This window comes from Xyrauchen texanus, chromosome 18, assembly GCF_025860055.1.
Source record: "Xyrauchen texanus isolate HMW12.3.18 chromosome 18, RBS_HiC_50CHRs, whole genome shotgun sequence".
NCBI classification, from domain to species: Eukaryota; Metazoa; Chordata; class Actinopteri; order Cypriniformes; family Catostomidae; genus Xyrauchen; species Xyrauchen texanus.
In genome coordinates this window covers 29,363,973-29,381,229 of record NC_068293.1, presented here as the reverse complement: position 1 = coordinate 29,381,229, position 17,257 = coordinate 29,363,973, and the positions used below count along the sequence as shown (strand labels likewise).

General features: G+C 44.4%; 1 protein-coding gene across 1 annotated transcript in view; it reads left to right on the top strand.

The window, feature by feature from the left end:
- Nucleotides 1-17,257, top strand: part of LOC127658816 (sodium leak channel NALCN-like) — a 239,088-nt gene that overhangs the window by 90,185 nt on the left and 131,646 nt on the right. The window contains exon 14 of the mRNA XM_052148359.1: nt 15,334-15,501. Coding sequence (XP_052004319.1) covers nt 15,334-15,501 — 168 coding nt within the window. The remainder of the gene's footprint in view (nt 1-15,333; nt 15,502-17,257) is intronic.

Below are 17,257 nucleotides of genomic sequence, written 5' to 3'. Positions count from 1 at the left end.
CCAGCGCAGCAAGCCTTCGCATAACTACCTCCAACACACTGCCAGGTTTGAAGTGGTCCCCTGCACCTAGGGGAACGGCTAACTGCTCAGAAGTATAAGGACTGGCTGGCCCAGCCATGGCCTTCTCTCTGTTGTTCTCCCCAAACGAAATAGTTTGGCTGGGGGACAAATATATGGTCCAAGCTGGGGGGTGTCCCTCCTAAGAGGAGGACACTTCATAGACCATTCCCGGCCCCAAGAGGGGGGGTGTGATTTTAGGTGGAATATGACACACGGTCTTATAGGTTTGGAGCGGAAGCACATCATGCAGAGCGGCGCCGTGGTAGGTCCTACCCAAGGGGGGAGGAGTTACTACAAACACAGCGAACAAGGACAGAGGGCCCTCTGGAAGGAAGACGTGGTTTACCGGAAGGGAAACCATTTTGCCGAATATACATCACATAGGTTTGCCTAGGGGGACAACCAGCGCATGTGGAGCACTTACCTCAGTATTGGGGCCTGGGTGACGCCCGTACTAGGGCGCCAGCGAGCCTCTCCGAAGACTCGACAGCCGCTAGGCTAGGGAGGAAGAACATCCAGGGTTCACACTTCCTGCGAACACAACTGGGGAAAGAGCGCACGTCTTCGCCTCAAGAGAGGGGAAAGGCGCTATGCACAAGCGATACACCCGGCCAGCTGACCCGAACTTACCTGTTTGTGTCACCTGATAACACACAGGACGACACTGGCTTAACTCTGAGGTTATAGAACCTTGCAAAGGTGTTAGATGTTGCCCAGCCTGCGGCTCTACATATGTCTGCTAGAGAGGCGCCATGGGACAATGCCTAAGAATCCGCAACACCCCTGGTAGAATGGCCTCGTATGGCCGTGGTATGCCATAGTGATGGCATCAACGACCCAGTGGGCGATCCTCTGTTTGGAGACAGCGCTTCCCTTCCACTGCCCACTGAAGTAGACAAAGAGCTGCACTGAGCTTAAGCTCTGTGTGCGATCCAAGTAGATGCAAAGAGCACCAAGATACAGAAACGCTAAGGCTGGGTCTGCCTCCGCCTGGGCAGCTTTTGCAGGTTCACCACCTGATCCCTAAAAGGGGTTGTGGGAACCTTGGGCACGTAGCCCGGTCGGAGTCTCAGGATGACGTGAGAGTGAGCCGGACCAAACTCTAGGCACAGTTCGCTGACAGAGAACACCCGCAGGTCCCCTACCCTCTTGATGGAGGTTAGCACCGTCAGGAGGGCGGTCTTCAAATAGAGTGCCTTTAGCTCTGCTGACTCAAGGGGCTTGAAGGGAGCTCCCCGAAGGACCACGGAGAGGTCCCACGAGGGAACGAGGCGCGAACTGGTGGGGTTTAACCTCCTCGCGCCTCTCAGGAACCTGATGATCAAATCGTGCTTCCCTAAATACCATCCACTGCATCGTGATGTGCCGATATGGCGGCTACATACATTTTCAATGTGGAAGTGGACAGCCGTCCCTCCAACTTTTCCTGCAGAAAGGAAAGCACTGATCCAACTGTGCATCTCTGGGGGTCTTCACCTCGGGAAGAACACCACTGAGCAAACAGATGCCAATTCAGGCCATAAAGGCTCCTATAAGGGCCAATAAGGGGCCACTAGGAGGATCTGCTCCCCATCCTCCCTGACTTTGCACAACATCTGTGCAAGTAGGCTCACTGGGGGAAACGCATACTTGCACAGCCACAGGGGCCAGCTGTGTGCCAAGGCATCTGTGCCGAGGGGAGCCTCGGTCAGACAGTACCATAGTGTGTAATGGGAGGATTCTGGGGAAGCGAACAGGTCTACCTGTGCTTGGCCGAATATCTCCAGATCAGCTGGACAGCCTGAGGGTGGAGCCTCCACTCTCCCCTGGGCGTAACCTGCCGCGACAGTGCATCCAATGTGCTGTTGAGGTGGCCCGGGATATGAGTGGCTCGCTGCGACTTGAGCCAGTGAGGACTCCAAAGGAGGAGACGGAGGGTGAGTTGTGACATATGGCGAGAGCGTAAGCTGCCTTTGCGGTTGATATACGCCACCGTTGCTGTGTTGTCTGTTCGGAGCAACACATGCTTGCCCCAGAACAACGGCAATAGCCTCCTCAGGACAAGTAGTACCGCCAGGAACTCGAGGCAGTTGATGTGTCAACGCAGTCGTGGGCCGTTCCAAAGGCCGGTGACAGAGTGCCCATTGCTTACAGTGCCCCAGCCCCATTGGGAGGCATCTGTCGTAACCACAACACGCAAGGCAGCGGCATTCTCACCTCTCACCGAGGTGAAGTGGCCGTGCGCCTGGCGAACTGAATCGCATAGCCGAGTCAGACGGTCCTTATCAACTAGCGCGACGGGTTGGGGATCGCGAGCCATGCCCCCAAGTTCCGTGCGAGAGGGACCAAGGGGACTTCAGCGTCGGACGTACCAGCGGGAGGGGCCTTGCCGGGTGGAGACCGGGGTGCTGAGTCTAGAGACATCGAAGCACTTACCTGGCCCCTTGTGACCACTCCGGGAACTGCCTGGGACAGGGAGGAATATTTTCATCCTCGTGGCCCGTGGAGACCGTCGGCTCAGGGGCGAGCTTGTGCCACGGCTGGATGCGTGGAAGCGGGAGGTCTGGTTCCAGGGCGCTGTACCTGCCAAAGAGAACCGGTGGCCGGCGGTCATGAATACAACGGCCGTGGAGCTGGAATAGGAATGAGGAAACTGCTCTTTTTTTTAAATGTGGGTACCACAGCCCGTTGGGCATGCAGCAAAATAAAATTAGTAAAGAAACAAGAATTCTCCACCCGACCCTCCAGCGGGGGAGGGAGTGGTCTGCTTACCAGCTCCCATAGTGCAGTTTCCTGAGTCCTGGGGCTGCCCATCTCAGGGGCGCTTTGAAGCCTTCTTGGGGTTCTTTGCGGCCGGCCGTGAGGTGGGTGGCTTCGCAGTCCTGTGGGTAGCTCCGTGCCGGGGCCAGCCCCGAGGGGTGGGCATTGGCGAGTCTGGTGTCGTTTTTGGCACCGTAGGAGGACGCCCTGGGCGACGAGCAGACAGAGTGCTGGGTCTGTGGCTCCATCTGGGCAGGATGTGCTGTATGGCCTCTGTCTGCTTCCTCACCGTTGAGAACTGCCAGGTGAAGTCTCCAACAGTGTCGCCAAACAGCCCAACCTGGGAGATGGGGAAAGGTCTCGGTTACATGTGTAACCCTTGTTCCCTGAAAAAAGCATCTCGTTCCGCTTTTTTCATGGAACAAGGGTTACACATGTAACCCGAGATGTTCCCTTTACAAAAAGCTTCACTATGATCTGACCTGCCACTTGATAATCCCTCCCCACTAGCATGGAGGTAGTCCTGCATGGCTTAGTGGGGAGAGCAGGTTTCTTGAGTGATGCCGAACCTGGTGAGAGATAGCCCGTAAGTGTCTCAGCACCCACGATAGTTGAGTATAAAGACGTCGAGAGTACGTGAACACGTGAAGTATAAGGGTTCCTCCATGAATGAGAAAGCTCGTCATGGAGGTCATCAAAGAAAGGAAGGGACTAATACAGCTTTCCCTTTTTCTTTTCTTTTTTCTTTTTTTCTTATTATATTTTTTATATATATATATATATATATATATATATATATATATATATATATATATATATTTTTGGCCATCAGACAGTCTTATAGTTTGGAGCGTTTTGGGGGGTCTCTTGTTCACGTGGCCAGTCTAGCTGTAATCTGGCCACAGCCCTCGAGTAATTTCTCAGCCGCTTTATTATTATGCATGAAATGTACAGAGGTTCAGCACCCCCCTCGTGAAACGAAGAGGTGCCGAGGCGTGCTTCAGGTTGAGAGAACGATCAGGTGCTTCTGGGGAGAGAGCGAGCTATAGGGGCGGACCCGTCTCTCGCTCCTCAGCCAAATATATGCGAGAGCCCCATGATGAAAGATTGGGCGCTGACTCCCAGAAGTAAGCGAGGTGAGCACAAAGCATTTCGCCCGAAAGTACGTCGCAATGCGCGCACTCGCCCTGCCCCAACGCGAGAGCAGCATGCTCATCCCCCAAACAAACAAAACAAAATTGATGCGTATCCCTGACAGTCATAGTACGTTGACAGTGTAGGGTATGCAGGTCAGGTTTGGGGAAATGTATAATTAATTTCAATGATCGTAATCAATGATTAATCAGACGATTTGACCCGGATACCCATACACATTGTAAAAACACCCCAAAAAGGGCTTATATAGTCCAGGAGTCTGCTTCAAATATATATAGATAATTAAACACCACGAATTATAATTAATTAGGAATATACATTATATGCAGACAGGCTAAATTAATTTAATTAGACCCTCAATGGAATTGACCCGTAGGCTACCACAACCAGTCAGTTCGTCCAGCGAACAGCTTTGCTAAATATTTCTGATCAATTCCCTTGAAGGTTCATTCTTAGTTATAAGCTTACTCATCAAAGCACGTTAACTTACTTTGATAATATCAGCTCATAGCTTAAAATCGCACATTAAAGAGGCTTTGTTTTATGATCAACACACACAGACAATCAAGCATATAATTGGGTTTAATACAAGGAACTAGAATATATCACTACACTTGACAAACAGACACTCAACATGTAACATAAAATAAACATAAAATAAACATAAAATAAACAGAGTAGAAGCAATAAGGAAAATAAAGAGATTATTAAGGATAGCAACTTATTACCACAGTTAACCCTTAAGAGCCAGCAAATGGAATTACACACTTTAACGCGTTTGGATTTCAGATGAAATAATACTTGCAAAATGGACCTTAGTGTGGCTGAGCAAGACTGCGTGTATGTCGTGTCCTCGTGGCGTCCTTTGAGACGGAGGATTTCGGTTCGGTGTTTCCAGAGCGTGGAGTTGAAACTCACTTGTTGAGAGAGAGTTGAAGGGTTGTTCCGAGAAGTTGCAATGTTCAGCAGAAGAGAAGAGAAAAATGTAAGATGGCTTGAAGAGATCTGGGAGAAGTCCAAGGGAGGTCCAGAAGTGAAGTAAGAGGAGAGGAGTTGAAAAGGAAGAGAGAGGAAGAAGATAAGAGCTAAGAGGAAGAACTAAGCTGTAAGGAGATGAGGGAAGTAAGAGAGATAAAAAGGACTAAGAGAGTGAGAGGAAGTGGGCGCAGCAATTTTATACCCTTAGAAAACATGTCCCACCTCTCATTGGCTCGACCAATGAGAAGGGTTTGGGTTCCAGGCGGGAATTTGGTTTATTGCTCTTTTGTTCTCACATTTCTCATTGCATGTGCAAGAAAGAAAACTAGGAAATATACTTGTAATACTAATATGTTGTTGTTATCGACATATCATCTACACAGTCATTTCAATCTTCGAAATACCAAGTTATAGAGACCAAATATGCCATACATATGATTTCGGGTAACCATGGTATGCAAAGTCTGAAACATTAACCCATTAGAGTTTGCAAGAAAACATAGATCAAGCACATTTAATGGAAAATGTGAGATGGCACATTAGATACATGTCAATATTTTATCACATGGATTATATATATATATATAGTATATGGAATATATAGGATTAAAAAGTGTTAATTTCTCCTCAGTAAGAATTGAGTGAGAATCAGCCCTGTCTGAGCATTTCTTTGGAGGTCGTAAAATTCTCCTTTCTTTGGGCAGGAGAATGATTCCTTTGTCCCGTCTCACTCATTTGCATGTTTATGACTGTGTTTATGACGGTAAGAGATTTTGGGCTGAATGACTCAAAAGATGGTAAACATAGCCGAAATATCATTCTACGGAGATCTTATATTCGAATTCGGCTAGGACAAATCGTAAGGTTTAATTTGATACCAAGAAAAATATATTTGGTACCCTTAAAAATGGGTTTACACTGTTAGGCTATTAAATATAAGGCTTCTTATTAACTATAACTAGTTTTACTACACTACTAGACAGTCTTACTAGTTTGATCTAACATCAGACAAACAAAACATACTGGGATTAAAACATATTTCACTAGAAAATACATTTCTAAGTTTAAAACTGAAAACGCACACATTCTCTGTTGCCAACTTTTCACGTGCCCTTTTCTCACGTGGTGAAGCACAGAGTCTCACATGTGCTGGGGTTTTTAGAAAGCACCACGAGGATCCTCTGTCAATGGTTCCTTGTCTCTTTGTCAATACATTTATTGTGCTTGTGGAGACTGGTTGGCGCTATTTCAGTAATTAGGGGAGTTTTTAACAGTAAGTTCTTGTTTGTTCGGAACCCGCCGAGTTAATGATTATCCTTCATTGATTCCTCCAGTCACTACAACAGGGAAACACGCATCGTTTGCTTTACTTCGCCGACATTTTCCACCTTTTTCTTTTCTAGAAAAAAAGAAAAAAATAGCGCTTAGCAAAGCACAGCATCATAGTGAATCTTTTTGTAAAGGGAACGTACCTTGTTAGCCTCTCGCGACTCGACCAGGTTGAGCAAGAGGTGGCATTCCTGGACCACCAGGGTGGACATCGCCTGCCCGAGAGCCTGCGCCATGACCTTCGTTGCCCGTAGGGTGGAGTCAGTCGCCGAGGGCAGCTCCTGCTTTAGACCCGGTTCATGACTACCCTCGTGTAGTTCTCTGAGTGCCTTGGCTTGGTGCACTTGCAGGAGTGCCATGGCATGCAAGGCAGAGGCGGTGTGTCCAGTGGCACTGTAGGCCTTAGCCGTCAGGGATGACTTCAGCCTACAGGCCCTGGACAGGAGCCTCAGATGGTTCCGCCAGGTGGCGGCGCTTGATCCACCTGGGGAATCGCAGATTAGCCCCTTGCCACCCCACAATCGAGGGTAGTGAGAGCGGAGGTGCCTGCCACGTAGTGTGAGCTCATCATGCACCTCTGGGAAGAAAGGAACGGGGGCAGAGTGTTACCATGAGCGGCGCTCTGGCCCCAGGAAACAATCGTCGAGCTGGAGCATTTGGGGGAGGCGGAGGATTACACTCCATCCCGACACACGCGGCTGCCCGATCGTGGCGATCAGACGGGTAGAGACATCGACCGCAACCAAGAAATAAACACAAATGAAAAAGACACTTACCGTTTGTGCCACACTTTTAGAGAAAATACAACTCTTTTTGTGTGTTTTATATATATATATATATAATAGACAGGTATATACACTCACCTAAAGGATTATTAGGAACACCATACTAATACTGTGTTTGACCCCCTTTCACCTCAGAACTGCCTTAATTCTACGTGGCATTGATTCAACAAGGTGCTGAAAGCATTCTTTAGAAATGTTGGCCCATATTGATAGGATAGCATCTTGCAGTTGATGGAGATTTGTGGGATGCACATCCAGGGCACGAAGCTCCCGTTCCACCACATCCCAAAGATGCTCTATTGGGTTGAGATCTGGTGACTGTGGGAGCCATTTTAGTACAGTGAACTCATTGTCATGTTCAAGAAACCTGCTGGAAGTAGCCATCAGAGGATGGGTACATGGTGGCCATAAAGGGATGGACATGGTCAGAAACAATGCTCAGGTAGGCCATGGCATTTAAACGATGCCCAATTGGCACTCAGGGACCTAAGGTGTGCCAAGAAAACAACCCCCACACCATTACACCACCACCACCACCAGCCTGCACAGTGGTAACAAGGCATGATGGATCCATGTTCTTATTCTGTTTACGCCAAATTCTGACTCTACCATCTGAATGTCTCAACAGAAATCGAGACTCATCAGACTAGGCAACATTTTTCCAGTCTTCAACTGTCCAATTTTGGTGAGATCTTGCAAATTGTAGCCTCTTTTTCCTATTTGTAGTGGAGATGAGTGGTACCCGGTGGGGTCTTCTGCTGTTGTAGCCCATCCGCCTCAAGGTTGTGCGTGTTGTGGCTTCACAAATGCTTTGCTGCATACCTCGGTTGTAACGAGTGGTTATTTCAGGCAAAGTTGCTCTTCTATCAGCTTGAATCAGTCGGCCCATTCTCCTCTGACCTCTAGCATCAACAAGGCATTTTCGCCCACAGGACTGCCGCATACTGGATGTTTTTCCCTTTTCACACCATTCTTTGTAAACCCTAGAAATGGTTGTGCGTGAACATCCCAGTAACTGAGCAGATTGTGAAATACTCAGACTGGCCCGTCTGGCACCAACAACCATGCCACGCTCAAAATTGCTTAAATCACCTTTCTTTCCCATTCTGACATTCAGTTTGGAGTTCAGGAGATTGTCTTGACCAGGACCACACCCCTAAATGCATTGAAGCAACTGCCATGTGATTGGTTGATTAGATAATTGCATTAATGAGAAATTGAACAGGTGTTCCTAATAATCCTTTAGGTGAGTGTATAAATAAATATATATATATATATATATATATATATATATATATATATATATATATATATAAACGAAGTTATTCACTGAGCTTCTTGCTTTTTCTGCTGTTGAAGCGCCCAGGGGTGTTTGCTCAGCACAACGTAGTGTGCGAGGGGGAGGACCGCTGGAAAGCGCCGTAGATCCAACAGCGTGTAGAGATTAATTGAGGCGGCAGAGAAGTTCAGCTCTGTGACTTGCTCTTTCGGCTCCAAAGAAGATATCTGATGTGTGTTTGCAGCATCACTCCTTTTATACTCGTATGTCCAGGGGAGTGGCATGCAAATTCCACATGCCAATTTCCATTGGCCTTTTCTCAAGCTCAGACAACCGCTCAGACAACTCATTGACACAACGTTGAGCGAGTGACAGATAGGGAACTCATATATACATAGCCCCATCACTTTCCATTGCCTTAAAACCCTGAGATTAAATCAACTGCGTGACAACGTGGGCGAAAACAGCTTGTGGGCAACACTCCATTTCAGAGAGCACTGGGTGGGATTGTGTGTGTGTGTGTGTGTCCTCTCTGCCTCGCACTGCTTCGGCAATCAGTATGCACTTGGCACTGTGGGAACAAAGACAGATAGAGGAGTGTGGCCACCTGCTTACTCCAATCTGAAAGACAGAGATAAGGAAGAAGAGGCACCCAACATATTCACAGGTTGATCTATCTCATCATTAATCCATGCTGCTTTTTATTTGGAACAGATCAAATGCAACTGGGGAAAAACTAGTTTTGTTTTCCATCTTCATTTAACAGTCCCATACCTTTATGCATCTAACCATGAAAACAGGGGATACTGGGGCTTTTTGACAAGCAGGAAAGATGTCACAAGAGCTTACCAACAATCTTACTAACAATAAGGGTTTGAGTCAAAGGTCCACTTACACAGACATGTGTTTTCTCTAACTGGGTTTTTATTTGTTTGATACACCAAGTTCAAAACCCTCTTACATGAGCATTCATTTTCTGAGTTACACTACATGGCCAAATGTATGTGGACACCTATATATTGAGCACCACACCCATATATTCATATTGAGCATTTTATTTCAAAATCATTAGCATGTATAGAAGTTGATCCTCTGTAACAGGGCGGAGGGTGGGGCTGGGTTGTGATTATACACACCCGGTCCCTTATCAGGCTAATTAAGCCTCAGAGAGGGATAAAGGCTGACTGCATATGGTGGTGCGACAGAGAGAAAGATCGTTTACAGGCAGCTGACCGTCATGTCTATGTTTGTGTATTTTTGTTCAGTTTTATATTAAACTATTATTTATATTGTCAAGCCAGTTCTCGCCTCCTCCTTTCCCTTAATCCATTTACATCCTCCTTAACAACTTCCACTTGGCTTTCTGCTAGATGTTAGAACATGGTTGCAGGGAATTTCTGCCATTTAGACACAAGAGCAATAGTAATTGCAATTTGCAAGTGTATACAATTTAATAAGGACAATATTTGTTTGCCAAAACACTGGTCTGTTTAGTTAGTTTTTAGTTTTTTTTTGTTTTTTTCATTTTTGCTTTTTCATAATTGTTTTACTGTATTAAAATTTTTGCTAAAAAACAAAAGTTAAAGGTGCACTCAGTCACTTTTTGCTCATGTCATCTTGGACTTACAGTGACACATAGTGGTGTGGATGCAGCATAATTTAAAATCTATAGTTTTCAGTTCAGATGCCATAGTAGAAATGCACTATTCACAAACAGCATGATTAATTTAATCCAAGAGTGAAAGTTTCAAATGACAATACACTTACTGAGATTAAGCAAGTAGTATACAGATGGTCATGTCATTCTAAAATGGCAGCCCCTATGAGGGTGCCCCTGCCCCATGTAGAATAAAACAGCTTTTATTAGTTTACTTATGACTAGAGTCCTCAACTCGTGTGAGCGGTCATGATTTTATACATATTTTTAAAAATTACAATTAATTTATTTAGGAGTTAATCTTATTTTAATGTGGAAAAATTACTGAGTGCACCTTTAATTAATGATAGGTTCCATTGTTATAATTTACCTAATATAGTTAGACTATTGGGTCAAAAAAGGTCAAAGTTTGTTCAAGGAGCATAATTGTTTTTCGGTACCAAAGTCTGCTTTGTACCATATATATGTGCCATAAAGAAATTTACCATATATTAACTTGAGAATTACTAATTGGAGTACAAATTGTAACTAGTCCTGGTTTCTCCTGATGTCTTTTAAATGAAGAGTAATGTTCCTGTGAGGGGAAATGATTTAGCTCCCTCTTTGTATGAGAGTTTTTATTTTTAAATATATTCAGTCAAGTCATTTTTATTTGTATAGCACATTTAACCGAACAACAGTTGACCCAAAGTGCTTCACAGGTTAAAACAGGAAAGGCAAAAACAATATGCCTTGACAAATTCATAAAAATGAGTACAGGACTCCTTAAATGCATTCAAAAAAAAAAAAAAAACACATCAAAAAGAATTAAAGGCAAGAGAATAAAAGTGTGTTTTCAGATTTGTCTTGAAACTACCAATTGTATTACAGGACTTAATATGAAGTGGGAGGGAGTTCCAGAGTTTATGAGCTATTACAGAAAAAGCTCTGTCCCCTCTGGTTTTAAGACGTGTCTTGGGGATAGCAAGTAGCTGTTGGGTTGTAGACCTGAGTGGTCTGATGGCAGAGTAAGTAGTCAAAAGCTCAGAAATATACAAAGGGGCTTGACCTTGTAGAGCTTTAAAAACGAAAAGTAAAATTTTAAAATCAATTCTCAATTTCACTGGTAACCAGTGGAGCTCAGCTAAAACTGGGGTTATGTGCTCATACTTTTTAGTGCCTGTGAGAAGTCTTGCAGCCGCATTCTGGACTAACTGAAGTCTATTTAAATTATGTTTGGTTAGACCTGTATACAGAGAATTACAGTAGTCTAAGCGTGAGGAAACAAAAGCATGAATGAGTGTTTCAAGATCTTTCTTGGATAAAAAATGCTTCAGCTTAGCTACTGTTCTAAGCTGATAAAAACTACCTTTAACAACAGAGCTAACTTGTTTATTAAAATTAAGAGAACTATCAAAAATGACACCTAGATTTCTGATCATATTCTGCAAATTTGATGACCAAGGGCCAAGGGCATTACTCCAGTGTTTTGAAGTGGGGGACGATCCAAACAAAATCATCTCTGTTTTCTTAGTATTCAACTGAAGGAAATTTTCTGCCATCCATGATTTACATGTTTTCACTTTGCTCTTGAGAAACGTCTCTGGTTACTTAACTCTAACCCTGTTCCCTGATAAAAGCGGAACGAGATGCTGTGCTGATTTAGTGCTTTGGGAACATCTTTTGGAGTGACCAGCTGTGAATAAGTGTGCAACACGTCAATTAAATTGACTAGAATTTATAGCCTCTGCAGGTGACATCCTTAGGATGCACCTGTAGCAGGGCTATAAATAGATGCGTCACAGGTGCATCATCAGGTATTTTGTCTTTTGTCTGATTTAGCGCTTTGGGAACGAGAATACCCATGCTGCCGTACTGTGGGTGTCCAGACCCCTTACAGTTGTGTAGTTGTGTTCACAAGAGCGCGAGAGGTCTTAGACATGAGCTTGTGATGTAGACTCAAGGGCATAAGAGCCCAGATTGGCATGAACATCCAAAACTAAAGAATCTTATGAATGCATGCAGAGAGGACCAGCCTGCCGCGTTACAAACATGTTGCAGAGGGACACCTCTGGCCAAAGCTTTAGAGGAGGCGACCCCTCTGGTAGAGTGAGCCCTGATACCTACTGGCGAAGCTTGACCACGCACCTTGTAGGCCAGGGCAATAGGATCCCTCACCTAATGTGACATAATTTGCTTGGTGGCGGCCTCCCCTTTGTTACGGCCCCCATGACAAACGAATAGTTGCCCTGACTTACACCACTGGCTAGTGCGGTGAACATAAGTCTGAAAGCCATTTTTCCTGCTCCGGCATTGTAAATGGCGGGGAGCAGAAGGCTTTGAGAGTGACCGGATGTACGGTCGGGAAAGGAACCTTAGGCAGGTAGTCAGGATGAGGGTGCAATATTGCTTTAGCCATTCCTGTGGCAAAATCTAAGCAGGATGGCAAGACAGACAGAGCATGCAGATCCCCAATTCTTTTTAGAGAAGTAATTGCCCTAAGAAAAACCATCTTGAGAGAGAGAAGTTTATCAGACGCTGACTCAAGAGGTTCAAAGGGGGGTCTCAACCAGACCCTCAAGGACTATTGCTAAGTCCCATGAAGGAATCCTGGCCCTAGCAGGAGGTCTCAATCGTATGGCTCCATGAACGAAGCGACCAAGCAGAGGATGTTTCCCCAACGGCATCACGTCAATCAAGGCGTGGAAAGCTGATAGAGTGACCACATAAACCTTGAGAGTGGCGGGGCATGTGCCTGTTGATAATTTTTCCTGCAAATAGTTCAGAACTGAAGCAAACTGGCAGTTAACTGGATCTGCATTATGTGCACTGCACCATCTTTCAAAGACACCCCATTTATTGGCATAACTTCTTCTAGTAGAGGGAGCCCTAGCACTTAGAATGGTCTCGATAACCTCAGGTGAAAGGCCAGTGTCCCTCAGTTGGTACCCTTCAGGGGACAAACATAAAGGTTCCACAGCTCGGGCTGGGGATGAAATATTGTCCCCTGCGCCTGAGACAGAAGGTCTCTCCTGTCTGGAATTGCCCAAGGCGAGTCGTCAAGGAGAGACATTATCTCTGAGAACCATACCTTGTTCGGCCAACACGGCACTATCAGTAAGAGGCAGGACCCTTCTGGCGAACTCTGGCCAAGACTTCCGGGAGCAGCAAAACTGGAGGAAACGCATACAGGCACATTCTGGGCCATGTATGTGCCATCGTGTCCAGACCCAGGGGGGCTGGGTGACTCAGAGAGAAGTAGAGGGGACATTGCACTGTCTGTTGAGAGGCGAAGAGGTCCACTTCTGCTCTGTAAAATCTCAACCAGATTGTTCCACTACCTTGGGGTGGAGTTTTTACTCCCTCGTCGGTATTTTCTATCTGGACAGTAAATCTGCTCCCACATTCAGGCATCCAGGGATATAAACTGCCCTGATTGACAAGAGCTTACCCTGGGTCTAAAGGAGAATCTGCCATGCCAGTCTGTTCAGCTGGCTTGAATGTAGACCTCTTTGATCGTTTATGTAAGAGACTACATCTGTGTTGTCCACCCGCATCAGGACATGGTAGCCTCTCAGATACTGGAGGAAGTATTTCAGAGCCAGAAGTACAGCCATCAACTCGAGGCAATTGATGTGCCAATCAAGCTGATGACCCTCCCATTCCCCTTGAGCTGGACGACCACTTAAGACCGTTCCCCATCCCGTCAGTGAGGCGTCTGTCGTTAGCAATTTGCGACAGCAAGACAAACCTAGAGTGGGACCCAAATTGAGGAACCGGGGTCTGAACCACATAGAAAGGGTACAAAGCACGTGGAGCGTAACACTTACCAGCCTTAGGGGACTGGCCCTTGGATGAAATCCCCTTGCTTTGAGCCACATCTGAAATGGTCTCATGTGCAGAAGGCCCAAAGTTATCACCGAGGATGCAGATGCCATGAGACCTAGTCTGACTTTGCTCAGGGTGTTTTGAATGGACATGATTAGATGTGGGCAATTGTGCCTGCATTGTGAACGAATTCCATACAATCCCCAGATAGGTAGTTTTCTGAGTGGGAGAGAGGGTGCTTTTCTTGGTGTTGAGCCTCAACCCCAGAGAAACCAGATGAGCTAAGATGATATCCCTGTGCTCTAATGACAGTTCTTGTGACTGTGCCAGTATCAGCCAATCGTCTATGTAACTGAGAATGCGGATGCCCTGGAGTCGCAAAGGAGCCAGTGCTGTATCCATGCATTCCGTGAATGTGTGGGGTGATAAGGCTAGACCGAATGGAAGAACCCGTTATTGGAAAGCTTCGGCCCTGAAAGCGAACATCAGGAACTTCCTGTGTTGTGGCAGACTTTCTACATGAAAGTGCACGTCCATGAGATCGATCGTGACCAACCAATCGCGATGTTGGATTTGAGACACGACCATCTTGATGGTTAGCATCTGGAACTTGACGAAGGTCTAAAATTGGACGCAAACCTCCATTTTTCTTGGGTACCAGGAAGTAGCACTGTAGTAACCTAACTCTATCTCTGGAAGGGATGTTCTATGGCCCCTTTGACCAAGAGATTTGCAGTTCTTCCCACAGTAGACATGCTTGTTCCGGTTTCATGGTAGTGGGAACCATGGCGTTGAAACGCAGAGGACGGCGAACAAATTTAATTCTGGAGGCTTTTTCTACTGTTCTTAGGGCCCTCAGAGAAACACTGTCCGCACTCAAGTCCTTCAGCAGGTCAGCCTGGTACGCCTGCAACACGCCATAGTGTGTAGGGCAGTGCAAAGCATTTTGACTGTAAACAGATCGCAAAGCTCGCACCCGCCCCGTCCTAACGCAAGAGTAGCATGCTCTTTCCCTGAACACACAAAACAAAACTGGTGTGTCCATTTCAGCTATAGAGTGTAAACACGGGAACACACACTGCTTGCTTTGCTTCACACTCATTCTTGGAAAGAAGAAAAGGTTTTCTGCGCACTGCCTAACAAATTCTAAGTCCTAACAGAGGAAAAGAAAGTTCTAACAGCTTGAGAAACATAACACACACAGTGTGGTATGAAGACAAAAGACCTGATGATGCTCCTGTGATGCATCTATTTATAGCTCTGCTACAGGTGCATTCTGATGGTATCACCAGCAGAGCTTATAAATTCTAGTCAATTTAATTGACGTGTTGTACACATATTCACAGCTGGTCACTCCTTAAGATGTTCCCAAAGTCCCAAATCAGTGCAGCATCAAAGTGTAGCTTTTTGATAAGGAACCAAGGGCTCTTGGGACAAACACACACACACACACACACACACACAAATTATGAAATGGGAACACAAGGAACAGCTCTTTGTTATCATGCCGACTTCCTACCTCTGCCTCTCTCCTTGGTTCTCAGGTTGCGTTCACTGTGCTGTTTGATCTAGAGGCTCTGCTGAAGATCTGGTGTTTGGGCTTCGCTGGATATGTCAGTTCCTCTCTACACAAGTTTGAGTCACTGCTGGTAGTGGGAACCACCCTGCACATCTACCCTGATCTCTACCACTCCCAATTCACCTATTTCCAGGTAGGGACAGATATTGATACTCTGGAATTAGTGTTACCATTTGCGTTTGTTACCAGTGTTCCAGAAGCTGTGCTAAAACTGTAGCTTACCAAGCTACAAGCTCATAGTTTAAAGAAGTTAGGCTACAGTCAAAGTCTGCGTTTGAAACAGTAGTTAGCAGGAATGTGATTTTTCAGGAATTCAGTTTTTTCCAACCTAAAAATGCGACCCACTTGAATTGTTTAAATTCGTAAAACAATTAAAGTGGGTGGGGTCCCGATTAATGAATCGCGATTAATCGCATATACAAATATTTGCTGAGAAAGCCCCTCATATAACAATAATTCAATATATAATGATGAAATAATTATACATAGTTATCTTTAAATATAAAAAATATATATATATATATATATATATATATATATATATATATATATATATATATATATCTCAAATAAAAAATTTGATAATTAAAATGCATTACATTCTTGTGGCAGAAGAGTTCATCATTGATAAGACCATTCAAAAAGCTGCTTTAGAATAAAATGTATTGTTTACTACCTTATTATTGATCATAACACAATCATTGGCATACAGTTAACAGCAATCCATTTCACAAGTGAATTTGTCAATCAGTTGGAGATTTATTATGAGGGCTTGTTTAAGGATCCATCAACGTACACCTGCGTCAGACATTTTTATTTTTTTTTAGAAACAAGCCAGGGGTATACATAGTAAACAATACTACAGATATATTTGACCATAATGCCAAGACATTATATTCATTACATAGTGCAATGGTTTTCAATGCTTTGAGTTGTTGGAGGTACAAAGAGTATTTAAATAATATTTTAAGTCTTTACAAATAAGTGCAAATAGGGGCTTTATAGACATAAATTTACAGTTATGTATAAAAAAACTTGCCAAGAATAATAAACAGATTAATCAGAAAATATTAACTTACGTTATCAAAACTGTGAAAACCAAATCAAACGCTTTTATAAAGCAAAGAAAAACTAGTTAAAATAGAGGTACGTACAAACAAACAAAATTTTCTCCAAAATACTACAGCGTGGACTCATTCCCAAAAAAGGTGAGGGGCAGATTAATCTACAGCATTACAGAAGGAGCAAAGTGGATCTATTTCAGGGAGCATGTTTCTTAAATGAAGATTTACTGGGTAAAAACGATGTAACAGTTTAAAGGACACCTCCTTAACCTTGTTGGTAATTAAATATTTGTGAGGTAAAGACCATACAACCTGCGTCAGACATGCTTGTGTCACGTCTCTGGTGTGTTGCGTCATAAAAGTAAAATGTTTAGGTCACTGTGTCAAGTTAAATATAGTTTAATACTCAATCTTTAAACACATCTTGAGATCCCTTGGTTCGCATTTGCGCTTCTTCAAGTGTTTTGAATGCAAGAATGTAACGCACGCTTGTGTTGTGTGTCCACTGAAGGGTTGTTAATGTTTTGTTCACTGTAATAAACTGTGTGTTGCTCACAATGCTGAAATTTCACTTACTGCCCTATGGAGTAAACTGGTGGTACTACAAGTCATTTTTCAGGAATTTCTCAGGAAAGCATTGCGATTAAATGCGTTAATTTTTTTAACGCATTATTTTTTGTAAAATTAATCACACGTTATTAACGCGTTAAATTGACAGCCCTAATTTTAATTAATCCAGAGAAATAAATGCTTAAATGGTTGGATATATAACAAATTCGTACTGTTGCCAAATTTTCTTACAGGTTAAAAATATCACATATAAAG